The sequence below is a fragment of the Tachypleus tridentatus genome, chromosome 6, assembly GCF_004210375.1.
Source record: "Tachypleus tridentatus isolate NWPU-2018 chromosome 6, ASM421037v1, whole genome shotgun sequence".
Lineage (NCBI taxonomy): Eukaryota > Metazoa > Arthropoda > Merostomata > Xiphosura > Limulidae > Tachypleus > Tachypleus tridentatus.
The window spans coordinates 79,211,966-79,237,368 of record NC_134830.1 but is presented as its reverse complement, the minus strand read 5'-3'; the positions used below and the strand labels follow the sequence as shown (position 1 = coordinate 79,237,368).

Here is a 25,403-nt window from a genome sequence, read left to right as displayed (position 1 = left end):
TTTTTATTTTTTACATGTAAAACAATTCTAAGTTTTAATAATATATGCATGTTGGTGAGTAAACAATTAGCCATATCATTATCTTTAGCTCTATATTTTAAAGCAAAATGTGTATTATATACTAAAATATAATGAATAATAAAACAATTTTCACAATAACCCAGTAATAATTTGAAAAAAATAGAAAATGTGAAGATTTGTTTTAAAATATTTTTTTCAGAGAAGTATGACATGAAAAGAATGTTTGGATTGTGCTCTTTAATCATATGTAACTCATTGCATTAAAATGATTCAAAGTACAGAACTAAAAAAATTTCACAAGTTTTACTAATGTAAACTGTAAAGGTTTTATATATTAAAAGTGCTACCCTTTATTGAAGAAATAATATTTTTTTAATCCATTTTTCATTGTACTATGTTTAAAAATAATATCAAACCTTCACGTACAGTCCTAATGAAAGTCATGTTCTTATTGTGAGGGAAGTATGTTCATTTAAAGCTGTTACAAAGAAATGGTTGATGTGCATACCATAACTATTGTTCTGATTTTCTGAATCTTGAATTACCAGAGTCTGAATGTTTTGTGGATTTTTATTTGTGGTGCCATTAATAGATATCACATTTTATACACTTGAATTACCTCTTCTGGTACTGAGATCTTGTATTTCAGCATGACGGATAGCACTATTATATTTATTATTTAGCTCATGTATATTGATTATAGTTGATCATTGCTTACTTATAGTAAGATGTTCTGCAAGCATTGTCAGAAGTTTATGAATTTATATTTTAGACCTAATGTTTGATACACTGTTTATTTGCAATGAAAAACAACAACAGTTATTACACTTACATTAGATAATTAGATAAAATAATTTTGCCCATTTAAAAAGATTGTTATATACATGCAGTTTTGCAATTTTACGATTCATAAATTGAACTCAATATGTCATATTCTAAAAAAATTTAACCTTGGTTATGCCTTTCTCACCTTCTAATAAATGCATTTAAGGTAAGTATTAAAAGAATTTTGGTGTAATTTACAATTTTTTATCCTTTGGAATTTCTTTCCCATTTGGTTGTTTTTTTTCTGTCTAAGTCCAGCAAAACTTGATTGTTAAATTATACAAATATCAATGGTACAGTATAATATATTTACTGTATACATTTTATTTTATTTTAATAGTTTTATTTAGAAAATCAGGTTCAAAGCCCATTTCTGATTTCTATAATGTATAGAAAACTTTTTTCTTTCATGATCTGTCAGGATGATTTTTACAAGAAAAGTAAAATAAAGATAATTTGAAAGTATATGAGGAATTTCTTTTGGATGTTTCAAGATTTCTGTTTTGGTACAATTATATCATTTTGGTTGATATCAGAAATGTTTTATGAACAAACTTATTTGTTATTCATCATAAGCAATTTTATTTTTGCTTTGGCAAAATTTAGAAGTTTATTTTGTTAACATTTAATTTCATGTATGTAAAGAATCCACATCTTCAGTGGATAAAAACTCTGAGATGTTTGGACTGAAAGACTCAAATATACCACCTTCTGAGGTATGTATTGTTTATTTAAAATGAATGTGGTATTTAGTGTCTTTGATTTATTTAATTGATCAGTTTTTATTAATTTTATCCTCATGTTTTATAATCAGTATTTTAAATATTTATTTATGTGTTATATAACTGTTTTCCATATCACTTAGTTTTGAAATTTTGCTATGGGCTTTAAAACAATGAAGTTACAAGCTCATTTAGTAATAAAGTCAACTTATTAGTAAGGTGTTATGTTCAAAACTAAATCAAGTGGTAATAAAATAATTTTATAAATAAATTGAATTATTCAGGCTAAGTTTATCACATTTAACAGTTATTATTTGGTTGAGGAGAAAAATGCTTATAGCTTCCGGTGTTGACACAGTTTCATAGTCAATATAGCTGGAAGTTCTATGAAATGATGTAAATTAATTAACAATTTTGTATTTTTGTTATTTTTGAGTGTGTGGTAAAAGACTTTGCAAGTTATTATTGCTGGATTAAAACTAATTTTTGGCATTTAAAGTTTATTAAGTAATGAATATTATAAATTAACAAATGCTAATCACTGCTCTTGCTTAAAAGTGCATAAGGATAGCTGCTAGTAGCTTCTAAGAAATCATAATAATGACCTGGTTATCTGTTTGAAACATATCATCTCTTATTTAGTTCATTTATTAATGCAAACGTGTGCTACACATTGTACACTAAGCTTACTCAAGACGTTTAGATGTGGTTATATGTTGTTTTGTCTCTTATTTAAATTTTCCAACTCAAAAGTGTAGTTATTTTGTTCAATTAAAATAAGTATCTTTTGAATGGAAAATATTTAAGAAAATGGTAGAATAGTATTCACTTTCTATAGTAAATCCCAGTGACTGAAAATAAGAATAAAACACTTTCAAACATTTTATGTAGGTGAAGTAATTTGTGCGACTGTATAAGAATTCTGATTATAACATATTATAAACTTAACAATATTTAATATAAAAAGTGGAGCATTAAGAATGAAATTCTTTATGACATTGAAGCAAATATTAAAGTTGATATAACTATGAAATTTTCTAAATTATTGGTTGGTTAGGTTATGTCTTAAAGTGAAAAAATTGGAAATAATAAGAGTATCAAGAAATTCTGTATTCTTTGGGATGAATTATGAAAATTGTATTAACTATCTCTGTAGATACAGTCATTGTCACTGGTCCCATGTGGGGACAGCAATAAGTCTACAGATTTAGGATGTTAAAATTAGAGGTATGGTTCCCATCGATAAACACAGCAAATAGCCTGATGTGACTTTGTTATAAAAAAACACAGTTTAAACAGATTCATAACTCTAAACTGACCATCTAAGTTACAAAAATTTTCAATTTTATTGTTTTGTCACCCTTCGTGCTACTTCTTAACTACTAATCTTAACACACAAATTGTAAATCATTCAGTGAACCTGTATCTTATGTTACTATACTGAATTATATAATGCTGAAGCTGCTAACTGACATACCATGTAAAGAATTTTTTTTTTATTTATTTAATATAACCTAGGAAGTTTTGGATATTTTGCATTTTTATTACCTTTATAGTAGTCCAAGCGGTTAGGGTGCTTGACCATTAATTTGAGGGTCACAGGTTTGAATTTATGTCAGACCAACATTGCTTGCCCTTTTAGTCATGAGAGCTGCATAACCTGATGGTCAATCCCAATATTCTTTGGTAAAAGAATAGCCAAAGAGTTGGAAGTGGATTGTGAAGACTAGCTGCCTTCCTTCTAAATTAGACATGTAGCCCATGTGTAGCTTTGTGTGAAATTAAAAAAAATAAAACAAACAGTACTTTTATAATAATAAATAAAGAACATACCTGAAAAACAAGAAATATATCACTAACATATAAACTTTTTTTTTTTTTTGTTCTGAGATACTGATGAAAGTTAAGCCTACTCTTATACTAATTGTAGGAGTACACTAAATAATTTTTGTTTATGTAAATAGTACACCTAACTAAGAACATAGATTAATAATTTACACAAAGCAAACAGTGTCCTATAATTGTCATATTTTTTCATATTTTCTAACTTTAGCAAAAGAACCTGTTAAATCTTACATTAAGCTTATCAGTCTAAATTTACACTGCAGCAAAAAATTTCTAACTGGAAATGAAATAGATGATTATCTGTATTAATGGAAAACAACATAAAATATCATTGATAGATAATCTTGGCTTTTATTGGTTATAAATAATATAGCATGAAATGGCAGTGAGAACTATTGGCAATATAATAAGTTGATAACCTGAACCAGTAACATTAAAGTTAATGCGCTTCAAACAGTGATGATTCTAACTCACTTATCTGTTGCTTTGGCTAAGTAATATTTTAAATAAGTAATATTCAGTGCATAACTCAACAAACACTAGTTATAAGTAGTGACAGTATGTAAACAATATCATACTTAAAAAAAAAAAAGACTTCTAACAGATGTTTTCATAATTATCTAATCTTTACATTATTCATTAACTTGAGTATTTTACATATAATCTGATTTAAATAGTATACCAGTTTATACTCTAGACTTCGTATTGTGTAAGTGTGAGTTACATATTACTTTGAATATTCCCAATGGTTTGCCATTTGCACACACTATTGAAAACAATAAACAAAAACTTGTTAGCCAAACTTGAAACAGCACAGTTTTTACATCTCAAATAAAGATGTATTTTTTACAGCTTGTCATAAAAAATAGTATATAAAATAACAGTTGAATTTCTTCCAGAATATCATGAACCACAATAATGGTTCATAATAGGGATCTTTCAGGAATTTCACAAAATCTTTAATAGAACATACAGGCAAAAACCATTTTCAAAAGCAGACTTATTCTTCAAACAACACTACAAACCTACTGTCTGAGGCTGCTAAAATATTGATAATAGTGATTTTATTGTTAACATATATATTACACAAATAAATTCTATGCAGACTTAACAGATTTTGTAAGCTTGAAGTAATGTTTAATTTAGAATGTTGAATCATAGGCCTATTTTATTATGGATCACTATTTATACATCTAATTAATCATATATTTAACCTCACAAAGAAAAGAAATGTATGCAGAATTAGAATGTCATGTGTGAAAAAGTAAATAATATGCGTAGCTTATAAAATAAAATTATGTTCTCTGCCATAAAATAGACTATGTGAAAAGAGTAAGGCCTGTTGTGTAAAATGAGATTAAAGTCAAGTTGAGAAATGTATTTTATTCTTTTTTTTTCTAGGTGATTCTTTATCTGGAATTGCATATTTTCTTTTGATACATTATAAAATACAATATTGCATTTTGTTTGTAGTATTTCATACTTCAGTGCCCCATTTATATAAATAAAAAATAATACCAATACATTTAAAGTAAATTCAACATAATATTACATACATATTTGTGTTTGAAATTTTAACATCTATGGAATAGGGGAGTAGAACTAGGCTTGTCCTATTCACCAGAACAAGTTCTCATACATAAACAAGATTACATAAAAATTTTCCATAAGTGTCTGTTTATCATTGCCAGTGAAAGAAAAACAAAAACCATCATTCATGAGGAAGGTCTGATTTAAAATAGCTTTCGTAGTTTATTTTTAAAATTCAAACATAAGGTGGTGTTTTCCTTTTACTCATAAATCCACAAAGTATTTTCCACATATTGAAATATGCAATGGGGAAACAGAGATAGTAAGGAAAAATATATATGTTAAAACGGCTGGTTTAGGTTGAGAAAATTTGTAGAGGATCAAACAAAGTGAACCTGACGATGACTGAAGAAGGTTAAAATGTTGTTCACTTCTCTATGTAAAATATTTTCTCAACCCAAACCAGCCGTTTTTACATATATATTTTTCTCTACAAGTGTGCTTTTTCGTCATTACTGAGAGAGAGTAGGATTTTTTTTGAAATTCTGGGAAATGCAGGGTGATGCTGCTAGTTAAATATGAAAACTTTTATTTTGAACATTTGTTAACTAATATAAATATATTTTCTTAAGTATGGTATTGCCAATATAACTGAAAAACAACTTAAGTACAGAACAGTGTTTTAGCCTTCTTAGGTCATCTTCAAGATGTCAATAAATTTGGTATCAAATTTAGTTATTAAGCCTGATAAATTATAATGAAAATTGATAAAGTAATTTATGAGCTTTTGTTAATTCACAATGCATGCATATAACGTATAAACAATTATTGTAGATGACCTAAGAAGGTCGAAACATTGTTCTGTACTTTATTTTAATTAAAGTTCTAATACCCATACCAGCCATTTTGAGAATACAAAAACAAATTGCATACAATCTTTTTTTCAGTATTTATTTATCATTTATTTTAAATCTTTTGAATTACTGATGGTAGCATTTATGTATTCTGAAACATTAAAAAATCCACAAGTTTGAAATTGTCACCTTTTTTTTAAAGAAGCATCCTGTTAAACATTTAACCTTGTTTGTGTATTTCTTTATGCAAAACTATCAAATTACATTCAACCTTAATTCTTCAAATCACTCTGTTTATATTTTTATTACTGATATGATCCCAGTCATATATCTGCAGACTTACAAAGCTAGAAACCAGGTTTTGATGCCAATTATATAGCTTTGTGCTTAATCACAAACAAACTTATTCATATACTTGATTAATAGTACTTGTAACAGTAATAACAGAAACCATCCAAAGATGATATGATCATTATTATAGTAACAAAATACTCCATTTATTTGCAATGTTGAAAGGGATCAAAGTCTATTTATCAATGTTTAACCTAACATTTATAGATAAATATTTCTCTTAGAAAAGTATTTAATACTAATTTATAAAAGTTTGAGGTCTAAAGAAGAATATTTGAAGCATAATGTTTTATAATATATATAACTTTTTAAAAATAAATACTTTGTCTATTTCTTGTTATTAAATCATTTATTTTTTTGTTATAATAGTTAAGAATGCTGGTAGAGAAAGCTGGACAAGTGGACAACCTTACCAATCGAATTAATTCTCTTGAGCGTGAAGTTCAAAGATTGAGAAGTCTTCATGAGCAAGAAATTGCTGAAATGAAACATAATCATAGTAAGTGTAAGGGATAATCATTAACTGGTTTAAGTTAGTTATTCTCTTATGGAAATATGTTTCATATATTCGTTTTTGATGAAGCATCACAACTTAATTGTTATATGTTGTGTACATTGGTCTAGACATCACATTTGAAATGATAAATGAGGTTTTTAAATCATGCATCAATTATAAATACTAGATGTATCTTTTAACTCTCTCTCATTGTGTGCTCAGTCTAAGGGATTAACCTTGTAACCATATTATTATAGTTTTCCTGCTATAACTTTTAATACAGAAAGGTGTCTTGACAAAATAACATTTTATTAAGTTTTAAGAATTTTTAAGTAATTTTTTCTAATTCATTACTTTTTTTTCAAATGTTGACAAGCAAAGTAATTTTGATTTTAAGGTTAAAAATACTTTTATGCATCAGAAAACTAAATTTCACATGCCAAATCTTTACAACCCTCCAGACAATTATCAAACTTTTTTTTTAGGAAAAGCTTTGTATGCCTTCTGTTATTTTCGGTATTGTATTTTGGTACAAGTTTTGTCAATTTGACAGACCTTATAAACATCATAAAAATTAGGAAATAAATACAAATTCTAATGTTTTTACTTCTATAATGACTACAAATTCTAACATGAAATCACAGATATTTAGTTTAAGTATCTTAAATCGCATAACATTATACATCTATATATATATATGCATTATTTTTATTTTATTGACCTTTCAGCTGTTCCTGACTAACAATACAGAAGTTGCAATGACGTGGTGCACGTATACTCATGTTACCATATCCAAGAATATAAAACTGGCCTTTTCAAAATCACCTGTCTTGACTTTGTTCTAGTGGACCAATATTTTGTAAAATACAGTCACATTTCGGTCATAATATTACTATTTACAAATAAATTTCCTTTAAATTTCCGTTATTTGTCATAAAACATAAAACAGTAAATAAAGAAGTACAGAAAACTGATCTCTTCTACTTGCAGATTTTGTATTTGTTTGCTGCTTTTCATAAGCTGCTAAGCCTTATCAAACTTTGCACGTGGAGGATGTAAAACAATAATGTTTTTAAGGTTTTATGTATACATTTTGAAATAACAAAAACTCATAAGCTACTTTACCAATTTTCATTATAATTTATCAAGCTTAATAACTAAAGTTTATAACAAACTTATTGACATATGTTCATAAAATAGAAGTGCAATAAAATTTTGGATGAGTCTACATGCCCTTTGACCCGTGTTGGTAGGGTTAACACGTGCCCATCATATATGAAATACTAAATGTGGCTGTTGATTCAGGCATCTCATTTGAAACACAACATGCATCTATTTGCCCGGTCAACTTGGTTGTTATAGCTCGTTGAAAAGTTGAGGTACTGCAATTATATGCAGCTTTATGATACATCAGTATGCTATAACATTTCTTCACCCCTAAAGTTATCTATTGTTGCCACTGTTGAATTTTTATGGTGCCTTGCTACTTTGGGGTTCATTATGCCCAAATTTCTTGATATTAGAACTACAGTTTTGCCCACACACACACACATTCTCTTGAAGTTTCATAGCATTGGTCTTACATAATTTTTAATACCATAGCTCCCATATAATTTTATCATGAAACTGCTTTTTTGATGTTAGGTGGTATTATAGATTTCATAGAGTTTTATGATATCACAACTGTAGAGTTTCATGTTTTTTCATAGTCTTTAAATTTTTTTCGTGTTTAACCATATAGATACTAACTTGCATATTTTATATCATCTTGTAATCAGTGTGAAAGCATGAAAGTATACATACTGAAATACTTAATGTATTATCATAAAATTTGGCAAGCATTTAATAAAGATCAAAAATCTTTTGTGCAAAAAAAATTGATTTTTCAATTCATTATTAATACTAAAGATTTGCCTGTAAGTGTATGGAGTCAGAGTTTTAACTTCTCCAAAAATTTTCAGATTTCATTTGTATAACCTATAAAACCTCCTAACTAATTATCAAACTTTTGCCAGTAAAAGCATTTTTGTTATTTTTCTCTACATTAATTGTGAAGAGTGTTGATTTGACTGGTCTTGTAACCATCATTAAAAAAATAAATAAGTCGAAAGTACCCCTTTTGTCTAGTATGATTGTAGATTGTAAAGTAAAATTATAGTTGTTTATCCTAAATAGTTTAAGGTTTGTAACAATGTACTTCTGTTTACACTTAATTTTATTGTTTCATTGCCCTTTGAACTGTGCCTAACTAATAATCTTATCACTTAAGTTGTAAATCACTCAGCAAACTCATGCTACTGTATTGAATTATGTAATGCATGAGCTGCCTGTGCCAGATAACAGGTGTTGTTAGCAAAGTATATACAGAAACTAGATTTTATAAGTGTGGATAAGAAGGCTCTTTCTTTAAAGTATTCAATAAAAATGTCTGCAGAGATTGGAGAGAATTATGATCTCATGACAAAATTATCCATTTGTTCATAGATTATCTCATTTTACTGAAAGTGAGTTCACTGTTGGCAAATTGTCATTAATTCCATTATGTTGTCTATTTTTGTATCATTTCTATGTGATAGAGAGCTGTCATTCAGCAATTTTGTCTGGAGTTGGAAAGTAGATAAATTGACAAGAATTTCTTGGGGTCTAATGTGTTGTTTTCTGAGTTGTTTTGTGAATTTTTTGAGCTTATGAACCTGGTGTTTAGCATTCCCTCATAGTGGAGATAAAATAAATTCTAAGAAGGTATCTACCTGATGGCAGGATGAGTTTATAGCACTAATGATGGGTCTTAAAAGTATGTTATGTTGTATACTTAGGCAGTCCATAAAACTTTTGGGGAAAGTTTTTGTTGGACCTAGATTAATTAATTAAGTTAATTAAGTTTTTCTTCTGGAGTTTGTTTAGTGTCTGTCTGTCTTTTTGTATTGGTGTTTATCCAGTGACTGCTTGATCTTTGTGTCATATTCTTAGTTGACTAAAATGATTATATTGATGCCTTTTTATGCTGACGGAATCTTGATTGTGTTGTCCTATTTTAGACTGTGTGCAGTACATTCCCTTTAGTGATGTTAGGTTTAGGTTTCTTGGTATTTCTGAGGATGGAATAAGTTTGATGTTGAAATTGTTTAGCTACAGGTTTTGGGGATTTTGTGCAGCAGATTCAGAGATTGATGCTATGCTTGCAGTTAAATTGTACTAGGTTGTATTGAGAAATTAAGTCCCAGGTTAAGGTTGTTTTTTGCTGTACCACTCGGTTGTCTCGAATTGAACTTCTGAAGTATGTTGGTAGTTGTAGAGTAATCCTTCTTGGTAAGTTTGTTGAATTTTTGGACTCATTTTTTCTTGAAGTTTTTCAGGTTGGATGTATAGCATTTTACATAAAGGTTTAAGACATAAAATGCTCTTGCATTTGTGATGAAAATTGTTGAACTTCAGAATGATGTGTTCCAGTTGTTTGGATTGGATGGTGTTCTTTTCATCTGTTTTCTTCTGTATTTAATCTCAGAAGGTGTCTGCTGAGATTATTGAGTACTTTTTTTTTAATCTGTTATTCTGGTGAAAGTAGTTTATTTGAGTATCAGAAAGTTCAGATAATATCCAGACCTCTACAGTATAGTAAGAAGGTCAGGTGAATTAGATGTAGTGTGCAAGGCCAGTAAGGTTTTTGTTCTAGTTATTGATCTTGTTTCTATAGACACTATGTTAATGACATTTTTTTTATCTGGCCCCATGGTCATGACAAATTTCCATCCTTTTTTAGAACATCTCAATTCTTTAGTAAAAGAATCCAGTTTACTGTGGAAGTAGGGGAATAAAAAACACGTATTGTTTCTTGACATATTCATCAGCAGACAAAGAGGAAGAAGAAAAATTATTACAATTGTACATAGAAAACCCACCCTCATTGAACAATACTCAAATTTCCAGTCCTATCACCCAACCTTGATAAAAAGTGGTAAAAGTGCCTGAACAGGAAAGAGAGCAGAAAACATTTGTGATGAGGCATACATCAAAATAGAATGCCAAAGGGTCAGGAAGCATTTTAAGCAGGAAGGTTACACCTCTACTTTCATCAAGAATTTGTGAAAAATAGTACAACAGAAAGTAAAGATAAGAATAACACCACTTCTACTGTTTAACTCCCCTACATGCAAAATTTCAGTGAAAAACTGAAAATGAACAGCAAAAATTTTAACATAGACATCCAGTGGAAATACTAAAAGACAATAAGATCTCTTCTAGTGAAAAACAACTAAAAGCCTTGTTATAGAAAAACACAAAAATCTAATCTATGAAATTCCATGTTTCTGCAGTGACACATAAATTGGAGAAATGGGAAGACAAAAATACAAAGATATCACAAGACTCTTAAAAAAATAAAATTCAGCTGTTGTTGAACACACTACATCAACTGGACATAACTTAACTGGAATGAAACTAGAATCATTGATACAGACACATTTTTGAAGACAAGAAAAAATGAAAGAAACCTAAATCAATATAACAAAGCCATCAACAAATGGAGATTTAGGATTTGAAGTGAGCAACCTATAGCTACCATTAGTGCAATCATTCCACTAATCAGAACCAAGTATAAACCATTCACAACACACCCTCCATAATCATTCATAACACTATAATTACTGCCCATGCCAGTGTATTTACCATGAATATACTGGCTAAACAATCTATTAAAGTATTCTTTTAATGTTCAGAAAATCTTCAGCTAACATCTTTAACAAATGCTGAGAAAGAAGCAAATATGCAGATTCACTTTTTTATTACACTGGTGAGTTTGTTGTATATATTAACTAATTTTTCACTTTTTGCTTAAAATGAAAACAGATCTTAAGTAGTCTGTAAACTTTTAAATGGGATTCATAAGGTAGCTAACAAGTACTTATGTGAGAAATTTCAGTTTTTTATTCTCACTTCTTGTGAACAATTAATTCATGTTTTGATAATTATGTTAGTAACACAGTGAACTGGTAAATTGCCATTGTAGCAGAGATAAATTTTGTATACTTAGAAACCTTATTTATTAGGATCTGTTTTTTGTATTTTGAGCTGATTAACATAAACAGCATATGTCTTCAAAGTATAAGTACATTGTTTTTAGTTCCATGCATCTTTATACCTGAGAATCTAATTGTGTCATTTACATAATCAGAAAAAAAAGTATTAACATTTGACAGGTTATCAGTTATCCTTCATTTGTACTACACGTCATTACATTTAGCAACTGCACACACAGCTTTGCTATGTAAAAATAATCCATGGGATTCCAAGAAAATAGATACTAAATAAAATAATTTTTATTGAATTGTATGTAACTACATTTGAAATAAACACTTGATCAAATGTTATTTAAAACAATTGGGAAATTTTATTCACCTGCATTTATAATGCTATATGATTTACAACTTAAATTCAAACAAAATTGTTCGTGTGTAATAAAGCTACTTTACTGAGTAATATCATGTTGTTACAGATCTTAAATAAAGAAGTATCCACTGATTTATAGACAAAATTACAGATGCTATTTTTAATGAAATTGATTTATGAACAAAGTATGGACACTTCTTACTGAAGATGAAATGTGACTGAAGTACTGATAAAATGAAACAGAAAATATTAGAAACTTTATCACTTGTAATTTAAAAATCTCAAATATATTTAAGTTATTAAACATATCGCATGTTATGTTCAAAGTAGAGCAAGGTACATGTAGTTCACAAATTTCTGTTGATATAAGGCTATATTTAAGTGTCATCATGTTTTATGTCTCAGCATTCCAAGTAAGGTTGTGCTACTGGTAGACAGGTAACAACAGATTTAGTTTTACTTCACTGAAATCTTTTCAGTATTTAATGTTTTATTTAGGAAAGGAAAATTAATTAACTTATTTTATAGTTTTAAGAAATAGTAAAGGAAAAAAATCATTAAAACAACATGTATTAATGTTAATTATAGTAGAATTTTGTTTTACAGTTTGATTCTTAGGTCTTGTTACAATAAGATGTGTAACTACACAAATTAACTTCTTTCTTATGAGCAACCTGTTCTGCACATCACTTTTTTTAACTTACATTTTACTTAGGTACGTCCAAATTTAATTAAGCTATTTTATGATCAATGTTTGCCAATAAAATCAGCATTAAAATTAACATTATAGTTCAAAGTTTTATATTATCTGAATTTTCATTCTTGTATGTCAAAAGAAACCTTAAAAAAGAATTTTAAAGTTTTCTTTTATTCTCTCATGGTATACAAGTTCACAAAATGTTGCATTTGTGTCTTTGAAAATTTCTTGAGTCATGCTAACTTTCCATACACAAAAAGAATCTAGATTAATTGCTGTGGCTACATGTTTGAAGGAGAAATAAATTTATCATCCAATTATACAAAGTGGAGTTAGATGTTTATAACCAATGTAAAGAACACTTTTTTATTTAAAGTACATTTTCTTAATAGTTAATTTAAAATTGGCACAATAATTATATAAAGGATTTGTGAAACTGCTCTTACCATTGTAGCTGCCTTTTTCCCACTTATTTAGCATTGTTTCTCACCAAGAAATATGGTAGTTAAGTAAACAGATGCATTGCATTTAGATTTTAGATTCATATTTTACTTAGTTATGTGATATTTATATTTTAAGACTCTCTTAAGAATATTACCAAGAGAAGTTTTAAGAATATAAGGTGAAATATTAAAGGATATTTACATTTTTCCTATGTCTTAATTTTAAACATTTCTTTCTACTGTATTTGAGACTGCAGTGTAGAATTGATAAAAGCTACTGTTAATAATATTGTAGAAAAGTGAAAGAAGAAAGAAAAAAATACATATACAAATAAAACTAAAATATCAACGTATGTATAGTTATGAACCTTAGGCTATTTAGGATAAACAAATGTAGATTCCTGTTACAACCTGCATTCATTTGAGAAAGAAAAAAGAATAATTCCAATGCAACATCTTATTTCCTCTCACATCTATAGCTACTGTCAATCAGTGCTGCTCTGCATAAGCAAGCTTTTTTTTTTTCATGTCACAAACCTTGAACTTCAACTTACTCCATGTTAAGTGTGGATCACAGTGTTTTCACGTGCAAATCTGTTCCATTCCACATATGTTCTTCATCTTGATTGATCTTTCCTATCCAAAACTTTGGGGACTTCTGAAGGACATTCTTCCTTTTTGCCAATTTTCTCTTTCTTCCATTTCCCACATATATCCCAATCTGTTCTGATTAAACTTCTGTGTCCCATTTGTGTTCTTTATTGTTAGATTTCTCATACTGCCTCCTTCTGTGGTTCCCGTTTCCACCTTTTCATTCTTTGGTAACTTTCCTCTATGAGCAACTTTTATCCTAATAAGTTGGGTTTATGAACTTGGACTGGCATATTCCTTTCTGTCTCCTTCATCCCATAATCTTTTCCAGGTGTTATCATATCAAATCATGCACCTGAGCTTTTACTAGGCATCTCATCTCAATCAATTATTACATTCATCTCCCACTACCTGCATTAGGGTATTACCTTCTACCTTTTGCCATTCTCTAAAAGTCAGTGTAGGTATGACTTGTTATTTTCTCTCCATATCTTATTTTTCTAGCAGTGACATGTTCCCTTTAGGTTTTGGATTCCATGCAGTGGCTAGCTTTGCCTGTGGAGATGTACAACTTATCTCTAAATTGTGCACTCTGTGTCATGTATAGTATATTTTCTTGTGCCTAGTAACTTTGTCATACCACCTCTATGCAGTTGGTACCCAGGTTTCATGTCGCAAGGCCCCAAATTGTATGGTCTTGTGGACTGCATGGGTCAGTCATGCTGGTGACACCTGCACTCCTTAATTGGTGAGGTCGTATTCAGATTTGGATTATTTCTAGCTACTCTTGTTGTTTCACTTCTATGGAGTTGAGCCCTCCTTAGTGTAGAATGATGTTGTACAAGGCAGCTTGGCAAATGTTATATGCAAAATCCTACCAGTGTTGTATTCAGGCACTGGCTGATTTCAGTAATCTTGATGTATACCGATGGTCAATAATTCACACTGTAGAAATGAATGTTCTACAATATTGTTAGTAGATTTTCCTTGCAATACATTTTCTTCATTAGTATGCCTGTTCTCAACCATACTAACTCATGGACTTGTATGAGTAAAACAGAAAGATATAGCTGTCCATCCCTGCCATCCATTTGATTGAATAAATCAGGAGCATTCTTTTCAAAATAGGGATTTCATACTCACTTGTTGCACTGTTTCTGTTGTCAGCATTCCTTTAGACTCTCCACTGTATTTTGTCCCCCACTGTTTTTCTAGTAGAGTATGAGAATCTTTGCCACCTTCCAGATCCAAGCTGTTAGAGTGATGAACCATGAATGAGTACTTCTGAATGTGATCTAATAACTTTCTTAAAGAATGAGGCAGTGGAGATCTGCCAGTGTAGATGGTGTTTGATCTTCTTATCATTTGCTTTAACTCAGCGGGGTGAGTCCTGGAGGTTGATGTTGCACCAAGCTATTGTGTGGTTCTATCTGTGGAGGGTGAGGTTACAAATATTTTATAAAGGCAAAGTGGGATTTGATGGTTGGCATTGTGCTCCAACTTTCTTATTAGATCTATCTGGACATTGATAATGCACATATTTTACACACATTTCCATCAGTGGGTGGGGATCCTCTATTCATTCTTATCCTGTACCGTGCTTCTGATAATTTGTGGGTTTTGGGTTTGAAACCATGTGTACTTTTTTAATGTGTTCCTCCTAATTCTGCCCATGTTTGCAACATCTGTTTTCAACACTGGCTGAAGAGTGTACCTCGTACAGAAGTGATATGACCTTCAATGTGTGTTCCTCCCTCAGCTGGGATCACACTTCAAGGATATTCTTTAGACACTTTTGAAGAACACTTCATAATGGTTCCTCACATCATTCATTTCTCTCATTCAATTTGGTGAGACAAAATAAGACACTGTTTTGAAAGTTAATTCCCTACACTGAAAATGTGTCTCCAAAATGTACTAATTTCTTCTCAATCTTTCTGCTCTGCCTCCCAACTTAATATCAATGTTTTCTTTCTGCCTGATCTTGAAGTAGCACTTCAGTAAAATTAAGTAGAGGGAGTTGTGTTGCACTCCTGTTGGTGGAAGATTGTCATGTGATGATTTACATGCTATGAACCATGTTAATCATACGATAAGTGAAAGTTAATGTATTGTGGCATGTGAAAAAATGTTTGCAAAGAAGGTAACATTGGATGTAGGAAAATAACAATTTTAAATTTATTTTGTATGTTCTTTTATGGTAGTTACATGGTTCATCAAATTGTCCAAGTTTGTTTAGAGTTGAGGTGGAGAAAATAACAGATAAAATATAAAGTTCTACTTAAAAGAAAACATTAAAATATACTTAGGGGTTTAATTTAAATGTTAAGGAAATAAATATGAAATATTTCATATGTAGAAAGGTATTTTTAATTTTAACATGAAAGTCACTTTGCTTGCATTTGGAGAAGTAAACACCCTGATTCCATATATTTGTGGACAAATCTTTGGTAAAAGTATTTAGTAAAAAAGTCAAATTTTCTGTGTACAAAAGACTTGTCTACTGAAAGCTTCCCAAATTTTGTAAAGAAAAAATACAAGTACACACACATCATATTAAAAGTTGTAATATGGAAACTGTAACGATTACTTTGTGGTTACAAGATTGGTCAAATCAACCAACCTATATGAAAAGTCACAATTGATACAGTTTTTACACACACCCACTGTTCCATTCAAATATTTAACCCCTTCACCACAGGTCAAAGGTAGTGTCAGCAAGTTTATTGACTTGCTATCAAAATTTTGAACTACTATTTTATGAACTTATGTCAGTAAGTTTACAATCAAATTGTAGATTATAATTCAAACTTTAATATTATATATTAGTTAATTTCTTAATTTAAAAGTAAATATTGAAATAACAGAAATATAGATTTTGGTGAGTTACATGATACATTGAATGCAGCACTGTTTATAATTAGATGTTTGTGATGTTAATATACTAAGTCTATAGATTTTTTCAAATTAGGAACACAAATTACAAATATGAAGCTAGAATATAAAATAAGAATGTCATATCTTTTTATTTTACTGAGATATGGCTCATGTATTGAACCATATGTTTCATATGAAAAAATGTTTCATATTTTTTAAAATCTAAATACATCTTAGTTACTAAGCATAATAAATTCAATAGAATTCTATGGTATCAGTCTAGTTATTTATTATTTTTTTATTGTTCAACTGTATATATAAAATCTAAAAGAAATTCTGTTTTTTATCCTCCATGTGTGAAATTGTAAAAGGCTTAGTAACCTGTGTCCAGCAGCAACTGAGTACAAAGATCATAACAAGACGAGATAATTATTTGCTTTACTTCTTGATTTATTGTTTTATATTTTGAGAGAAATAAGTTTAATAATTTATTATGAAATAGTAATAATCTGTATGTGTATATAAAAGGTATAGTAATTGAAATGTGACTGAATATTACAAATATTAATCCACTAAAACACAGCCAAGACAGATAGAACTAAAGATCAGTTTTTTATTACTGGATAGGTAACATGAGTGCATGTGCACCACATTAGTGCAAGTTATGTAATCTTGGCTAGGCATAAATATAAGGTCAGTATAATAAAAAATATATGTAAATATATTGTATTAAGAGACTTAAGCTACTTAGACTAAACATTTGTATTTTTGTGTTATAATATGTAGTCATTCTAGTACGAAAAAAGTATAATTTATATTTATTTCCTAATTTGTTTATGATTATTGCAAGGATGGTCAAGTGACAGACTCCATATAGTTAGAGTATAGGAAATAACAAAATATAAAGTCTCACTAAAAATTAATCTTTGAACTACATTTAGGAAGTTCTACAGATTATGCAAATAATATTTGAGATTTTTGGGATGCAGAATATTTTTTTACCATAACATGAAATTACTTTGCACTCAAACTAGTAACAAAATAGTCTATTTTCACAAACCAATCTTTAGTAAAAAATATGATTTTGTGTGTATAAAATACTTGTAATCTTTAATAAAAATCTACAAAACTTGGTGAAGGTGCACTTGCTGTATCAAAAGTTATAGTGCAAATACTTAACATGTGTAAACAAACTCGTATATTATAACAAGCCTGTAGTGAAAAGATTGATGCAATAAGTTTGTCATTTTTATATGTGAAATCTGGTGACACCATACACTCTTACATTGGTTCAGTGAAATGTTAGGAGCTAAATTTCAAGTACTTTGTTAGACTGGTTCAAATGTATCTTGCATGCAAGTAAGTTTTTGTGCGACAACCAATAATAGTGCAACTCTCTCTCCAGGTACATGTGACTTCTGTTTGTTTCGAATGAATTATCACTTCTTATTAGGCAGCTCTTGTATCTGAATGTTTTTGAAGTGATCTAAAAATTGATTGAACTTCATGATTTTTTTTCCATTCATCCAAAATTTTGTTTCTTTGTTTTTCAACATTTAACTTTTCAGGTAATTTAATTTCTCAGTTTTTCATTTTTTTCCCATTTTTGTCAAACAATTGTGTTTAATTATCATTTTTACACAATGAATTCTGAAGTTCAGGTTACTTCAGAGGTAATGCCTTCTAGTAACATAGGCTACAGGTTTCATTGACTCATTTTTGAACTTATTAGCTATCCTCTGTCATGAGATTGATCATTATGTGAGACAACTTGCTTTTCAAACTCTTGCCTTCATTCCTCCTGAACATTTCTAACCTCTTCAGGTCAATGAGGAGTTTTACAACCTTTTTCCTCCACCTGATTTTCCTTTGCATTTCTATGACTTTATTGTGGAACCAGTTAGATCTAGTATGAATTCCTTAGCATGATATTTTAGGAATGTTCAATTTTATCCATTTCCTATTGTCACAGTTCTTTGTTCCATGATACCTCCTCCTCTAAGTATTTGGTTTTTCTTCTCTTCCCCAGATATGGGGATTCATACTGAGAATTTTGTTTCTCAGATGATTGGGGGTGCCAGCATGCCTCAATCTTTAAGGTTTGCCTTGGTCTGCCATATATATGACTGAATGTTGATTTCTCAGTTATCAGCAATTATAATCGATTTTGTCCCTGTGAGGGACAGACCCTGATCATCCTGTTTGCTTATTTTTTGCCTAATTTTCCCTCCTTTGTCTTACCTTATTGACTTCCTACAGTAAGTTTCTACCATACACCTCCTTTGTAAGGTAATTCACAGAAATCCTAAATGTTTTTCAAGGGATTTGCTCTCCCTGACTACCTCCACATTGACACATTTGTTTTCTTTAGCTCTAGCCTTATACATGTATTTTCTCTGTTTTGAGATCTTCTGGAGAGGGATGCTGTTTTGTCTCAAGTTCATTTACTGCCTACTTACTTTCTGGGCTTGCATGTGCCTGGTTTTCTACAGCAGTATGTTTTTAGTAACATTCCTGGGATTTTGGAACCCCATGTGGACTCAGTGTGACAAGAAACTAATCTTTCTCCTTTGGTGGATTGTCTGTCTCATTCTGAGCCTAATCATGCCCATATTACTGTTTCTTATTCATTTCCTCTCCAACTCTACCTGTTCCTCTCTCCAGGAGTTCCTCATCTCATTAAATTTGGTGCAGGTGGACACATTGCTAGTAGTACTGGTCTCTTAAGTGGGCTCTGAATGACCAGTGGAATCTTGCTCAGGATCCATTGGAGGCTTCTACTTCCTTTCCTCCTTTTATTGTAGGTTGTCTGTATTTGTGGTTGGACGTGACTTGCTTATTGGTGGGTGTTCTGCTTCTTCCTCGTCATTCAGATTTATATATTTTCATTGACATTTCCCTACAAGGCTTGGGAGGCGAGGATTGATCAGCAGTAATCTTAAAATCAGTGGTCATCTGACTGAAAGATTGTATCATACCAACATCCTGCAGCTTTTGGCTGTACATTGTGTGTTGGATCTTTTTTTTTTCATCTTGTGGGGCATTGTCTGGTCATAATCTACTCTGGCAATTCTACATTGGTAGCCCATCTCAATTATCAGGGTGGCACTGGTTTTTGTTCTCTTTATTCTTGAACCTTGGATCTCCTTTTTTGGCTATTTGATCAGGGGACTTTTGCTTCTTCAACTGTTGGTTATAATGCTGCTTTATTCCACACTTTTTGTTTTCCAGGTACTATAAAGTTTTTACTTGTCCTACTCTTTCCCTTTTGTTGTATTCTTTCTGGATTAGTCATCCACCCTGGCATGCATCATCCATCCTTCTACATTAGAATGTTGATATGGTTCTCACAACCTCACTTTTTTCTTGATTTGAGCCTCTGTCTTTGTGCTTGATTTTTCACTTATCCTTCAAGACTTATTTCCTTCTCCTATTAGCCTGTGGATGTAATCAGTGTGGTTTATTTGCCTTTTGTGTTTCACATGCTCTATATCATTCCTCATGTATTCTCCTTTGTCAAGATCAGTCTTTTCTTTCAAAAACTTTAGCAGCTTGGGAGGGTAATTCCTCCTTCTTGCCAATTTCACTTTCTTCCATTTCCAAACTTTATCCTCAGTTTGATCTGGATAGGTTACTATGTCCTGTTTGTACACTTTGTATTATTTTGCTCACACAGCTTCCTTTCATGGTACCCTTTCCCACCTATTCATTCCCTGGCAAACATCCTCTGTTTGTGGCCTTTCCCCTTCTATCCTTACCAGCTGGATTTGGCTTTTATTTTGATTGGTTTATTCTTTCTTTTGTCTTCTTCCTGTAACATTTTCCATGTATCTTCTCACCATTGCACTGCCTCTAGTGTTATTCTTTCTGTGGATTCCCCACTGCATTTTATCTCCCCCTTCCCCTTTCTTCCAGTGGAATATTGAATTTTTTACTATTATCCAGTTCTAGAGCACTGGAGTGGTGGAACATGGAGTCGTCATCCTGAATGCGATAATGATAAAACCGTTCACTTGAGAGTAGGGTGGTGGTATTCTGCTGGTATTGGTGAGAAGAAAAACATTCAGTTGAGAGTGGTGGTGTTCTGCTGGTATTGGTGACAAGATGTCATCCAGTCTGATGCTCCCTATGACTATGGGCTTATTTGCGAGGATGTGGTAAATTTGGAATAAAATGCCAGAATTTCAGTTCCCAGTGGCAGAGTTTTGGATTCAGAGTGGAACCAATCAAATATAAATATAAAGTAAATGATTAAGATATATAAAATAGGTATGTTCCATAGTGAATAGATCTTTATGTAGCAGTTACTAAAAAAGTGAGTGAGAAATAAATTCCAATTCAACTTTTGATACCTGCTGGAATTTTTATACATTTTATGCATATATAAATGAAAAACAAACAAACAACTATAATCATTACAAATGACAGTTTGAATTTTAGAAGGTAACTTGTGAGTGGAAGTAAATACTATTTTTAAGTTTTTTAATATATTAATTTCTCATGTAGACACAGTTAAGTCTAAGTTTAAATAAATAAACCAATTATTTACATAATCACTTTTCTTATCAATGTGAATGACTTGCCATATTTTAGATATTGTTAATTTGTACTGTGTTCAGTGTGTGGGATGTGATGCTTCCTTGATACAGACTTTAATTTTTGTACTTTTGCTCTTTAACATAATTTATTTATTATTATTAGATTGCCAGTTGTGCTGTTGAAATAGAGGATTCTAATATATTGTAGCTGATTAAATTTTCTTTTTAGTTGGATTTGAAATTTACCACTTGTATTACCATGCTTTCTTAGATTATTCTAAAGAAGAAAAAAATGCATTGTGTACAACCTCTGTAACCTTCAGTTCTGAAGAGGAATAATATAATTTCTAGTTAATTTCAGATAAAGAAAATATTATAAATTAATAGTTTAGTAAGAAAGTTGATTAAAAATATGTAGTTGCATATCAGAATTAGTTTTAAGTGGTGTCACTGATATGATTCATTGTCTAAATAATGTACAAAACTTAAAAGACAAAGTATGTGGGGTTTCTATACTTAATGTCTGTACAAATTATTTCTGATGTAAACAACCATAATTTTTGCTGCAGCGATTGTTGACTATTAGAGATAAAAGACTGAAGTTTGAAATCTTTTGTGTTGCCTGTTTTGGAAGTTCCTATTAAAAAAAACTTTCTATCTGTATTTATATATACATGTATACACACTAGTAGTTGCTGAAGGTGAGGTAGGAGAAAGATATTCAGAAATGTTCATGAATTTGGAACATACAGGCATGAAAAACATAATGTAGTCAAGCATTTCCCAAAGTGTGGTTCATGACCTGGAACTGATCCATGAAAAACAAAAATGCTGGTCCACAAAAAGTTAAAAAAAAATAAATTAATTTTAACCCTTTCACTACCAACTGCTATTTTTGAACTTTTTCCAAGCCCTTGTTATATATTAAAGAAAAATATCATGAAATCAGTTAATATAAATATATTCTTAAAAATTAATATTTTCAAATACCTTATAAGTTAAATTTTCATTTCATTAAACTTGGATTTCTTAGTATTTCAACTAAGCTAATATAACACAAAGAAAAAGTGAAAGTTTGTACTTAAGGCTATGAAACCATAGAATTCAAAAGTTGACAGGTGCCTTTATACCTTCAGTCCCTCAGGAATTAGTGTTCACACTTATTGCAATTTAGAGCTTAATTTATATGCAAAAGCTGTTTGGGCTGAAACACTTTTACCTTCTGAGTCCCATGTTTGAAAGGGGTTGTGTAGGAGTGTTGCAATGTAGAGGCGTGATGTTTGAATATATAATTTTATTTATTTTATTATACATTGCACTTAGTTACAATTTAAACATGTGGTCAGCTTAAGATTATTTGTGAACCTGTCTTATCACTGATGTTAAGATTATGTCTTACAGTGTTGATAGCCCTGAGATTCTTGTGAAATGCCATAAATTTAAACCCATGTTAGCTAGACATACCCCCTGCTGAGTCCAAGCTGATCCTCCCTTGTCTGCAGGTAAGATCAAAGAAGGAATTTTGTTTTATAAAGAAGGACCATTTCTTCATTCAAGTTAACCAATTCTTCCACACCAATGTTTTAGTAATTTTATTCCACATGTGTTAAATTTGCTAACTCTCTTAATGGGAATTGTTCTGTATTTTTTTATAATCTATAATGTATTGATAGAACTATTACTTTAAGCTTGATGCTAAGACTTTGCAGGTTATCTAATTGTGTATTTGAGAAGGCCAGACCTCATGAAAAATTGCAAAATTAAACTGGTTGCTAGTTGGAAAAGTTTGGGGAATTCTGATGTAGTTTGAGTAAAACAGTTTAGGAAAATAATATTTTGTTGTATTATTCTTAGTCATTTTCCATGTAAAAAGGCAAAATGTTTTGTATAAACATCAATTTAGCATGTGTAACCTGCTTATGTAAATACATACATTTGTTTTTTTATTTAGAATTGACTTTGTTGGAGTTGCAAAACAGCTGGGAGCAGGAACAGAAGTCTTCTGCAGAAAAATTGAAGAAATTATATGAAGCAGAAAAAACTAAAGAAGTAGAAGCTGCCAAAAAAAAACAGTGGGTATGTTAGCAACAAAGTCTTCTTTATTTCATCTAGGATATCTTTTCAGTAGACTTATTGTATTTATGTTTTGTAAGATGCACTTTTATTCTTGAAAAATCCTCATGTGTCTTCCAAGACAGAAGTAATGGGTTAAGGCCAGAGGTTAGCTTAGGGTTTACTCAATATGGCCTCTCATAGAGATTGTAATCTCATAACTTACCAATTACAAGTATTTTCAATTGCATGAAACATTCAATTTAACTAATATTGTTGATATACTATGAAAAATATAATGTATTTGACTGTATTTACTCAGTAGGTTGGTTGGTTTGGTGTTTTATGACACAAAGCAGCTAGGCTATCTGCACCAGAGTAGGTTGGGGAAAAAAAAAAGTCAAGGCTGCATCTAGGTGTTGGTTGCTGAGTCAAAATATTTTTTTCTTAGAATTGTCTTTTCAAAATTAGGGTGTATCTTCCACAATGCAGCACCTTACAAGGTGTAAAATACAGTAACTCTTAAGTCAAGACTTTAAAAATAATGACTTTTTAATATGAATATATTATCTTGTTTATAAAATTATTGAAAACTAGGTTATAATTTTGTACAGTTTATTTTTGGGATTTATTGCATGGTTAGATACTCACTTCATTTTTAAGAGATATTATTTTATAAAAAAAAGAATCTTTTGGGCATTGCACATTTGCATCAAAGTAAAATGCAAAGTAACATTCATACAGTTCTACTGAATTGGAAGAAAGCTTGAGGAAGTGGCTGATAAAAGAAATGTTCATGTGTCTATGTCAAGTATCACTTAATCTTAGATCTTGTGACTTTGGTAGGTTAATTTCAGATTTCACAGTATTTAGTGAGTAATGAGTTTTATCCAATAATTCTTGAACATTAATATACATAGCAGTTATTTTTCATTTTTATCATACACAATTTTTTATTAAAACCATAGTTTGTACTACATATCTTATTAATTTATTTTGGGTCCAGATGTGGCCCAATGGTTATTATACTAAGCTGCAGGTTGTAGGATCAGGGATCTCATATGTGATGCTGTTGAAAACTCTCTACTCAGCATTGTGAATGCTATAAAAGTAATAATCACTCATTATTTGATTAAAAAAAACCCAGATATTGTCCTTATGGCAACATATGTTGCTGGCTGACTGTCAGTAGTTCAAAGTTAGGGGTGGTTATACCCATATTCTTAGGGTCTTTGACCTTGCTGTTTAACTCCTGTGCATTGGATGCTGTTCAAGTTGAAAATTCTAATTGGTAATTTACCTCACAAATATTTTTAAATTTATATATTTTTTCACTTTGTAGGATTTGTTTAGTATATGTTGCAAAGAAAATTTTAAAAAAAGTTCAGCTTCATTGCTGTACAATGCCAAGACCTCTTGCTTCTAAATGATGTACTTGTTGATTTATTTTTTATTTTTAGAATTTTTTACCCATCCCAAAGCATAGGATTATACTTGCTAAGAATTTATTATCTTTAGAGAATATAATTGTATTGTTTCTCACATGATTTTCCTTTTATGATGCCACAGAATGTGGTCTATACAGCTGCCAGTAAAACAGCTTTGAAAATAGCTACAGGCAAAGATTAACTACCATTGAATATAAACATTACCAGCTATTTGCATCAGTATGGTATGAATAAAAGACAGGAGCAATAATTTATGGTTTTGTTGGAAAGTGTGTGTTGTGAATGGTTAACTACATTTATGGTAGTAACATTGGATTTTCTGTTGGTATAATTATACTACTAACTTTGTTTATTGATACATCATAGCTCATGAAAACTGTGTTGAGGTTTGTTATTAGATCTGAACTTGAATGTAATTTTGTGTAAGAATTTAATATGGAAAGCTTGAAATATTGATCCAGTAGAATTTAATATAATTTTTATGTTCTCTGATGCTTGTTTCACAATAAGAGATTTCATTATATTTTCCATAGGAAATTTAATATAGACTATGGATTCTTAAAACTTTTTTATTGTTAGATACATGGAGTATAATGTTTGTCATCTTAACATTTCACCAGACTAACCTGATATGAGCAAAAATTTTATGGTTTTGTGGGAAAGTGATTGGACTGACTGCTATATGTTGTGAATGATTAAATATGTTTATAAATATTATGTATCTATGA

General features: G+C 30.3%; 1 protein-coding gene across 7 annotated transcripts in view; it reads left to right on the top strand.

Annotated features, from left to right (window-relative positions):
- The window catches only part of LOC143252877 (uncharacterized), an 88,567-nt gene that overhangs the window by 45,687 nt on the left and 17,477 nt on the right, over positions 1-25,403 (top strand). For 6 of the 7 annotated variants that reach the window (XM_076505679.1, XM_076505681.1, XM_076505677.1 and 3 more), the window contains 3 exons: positions 1,492-1,562; positions 6,518-6,647; positions 23,127-23,251. In XM_076505679.1, coding sequence (XP_076361794.1) covers positions 1,492-1,562; positions 6,518-6,647; positions 23,127-23,251 — 326 coding nt within the window. Of the gene's footprint in view, positions 1-1,491; positions 1,563-6,517; positions 6,648-7,372; positions 7,615-23,126; positions 23,252-25,403 lie in introns of those variants that run through there. The other variant, XM_076505684.1, reaches the window with a different exon arrangement.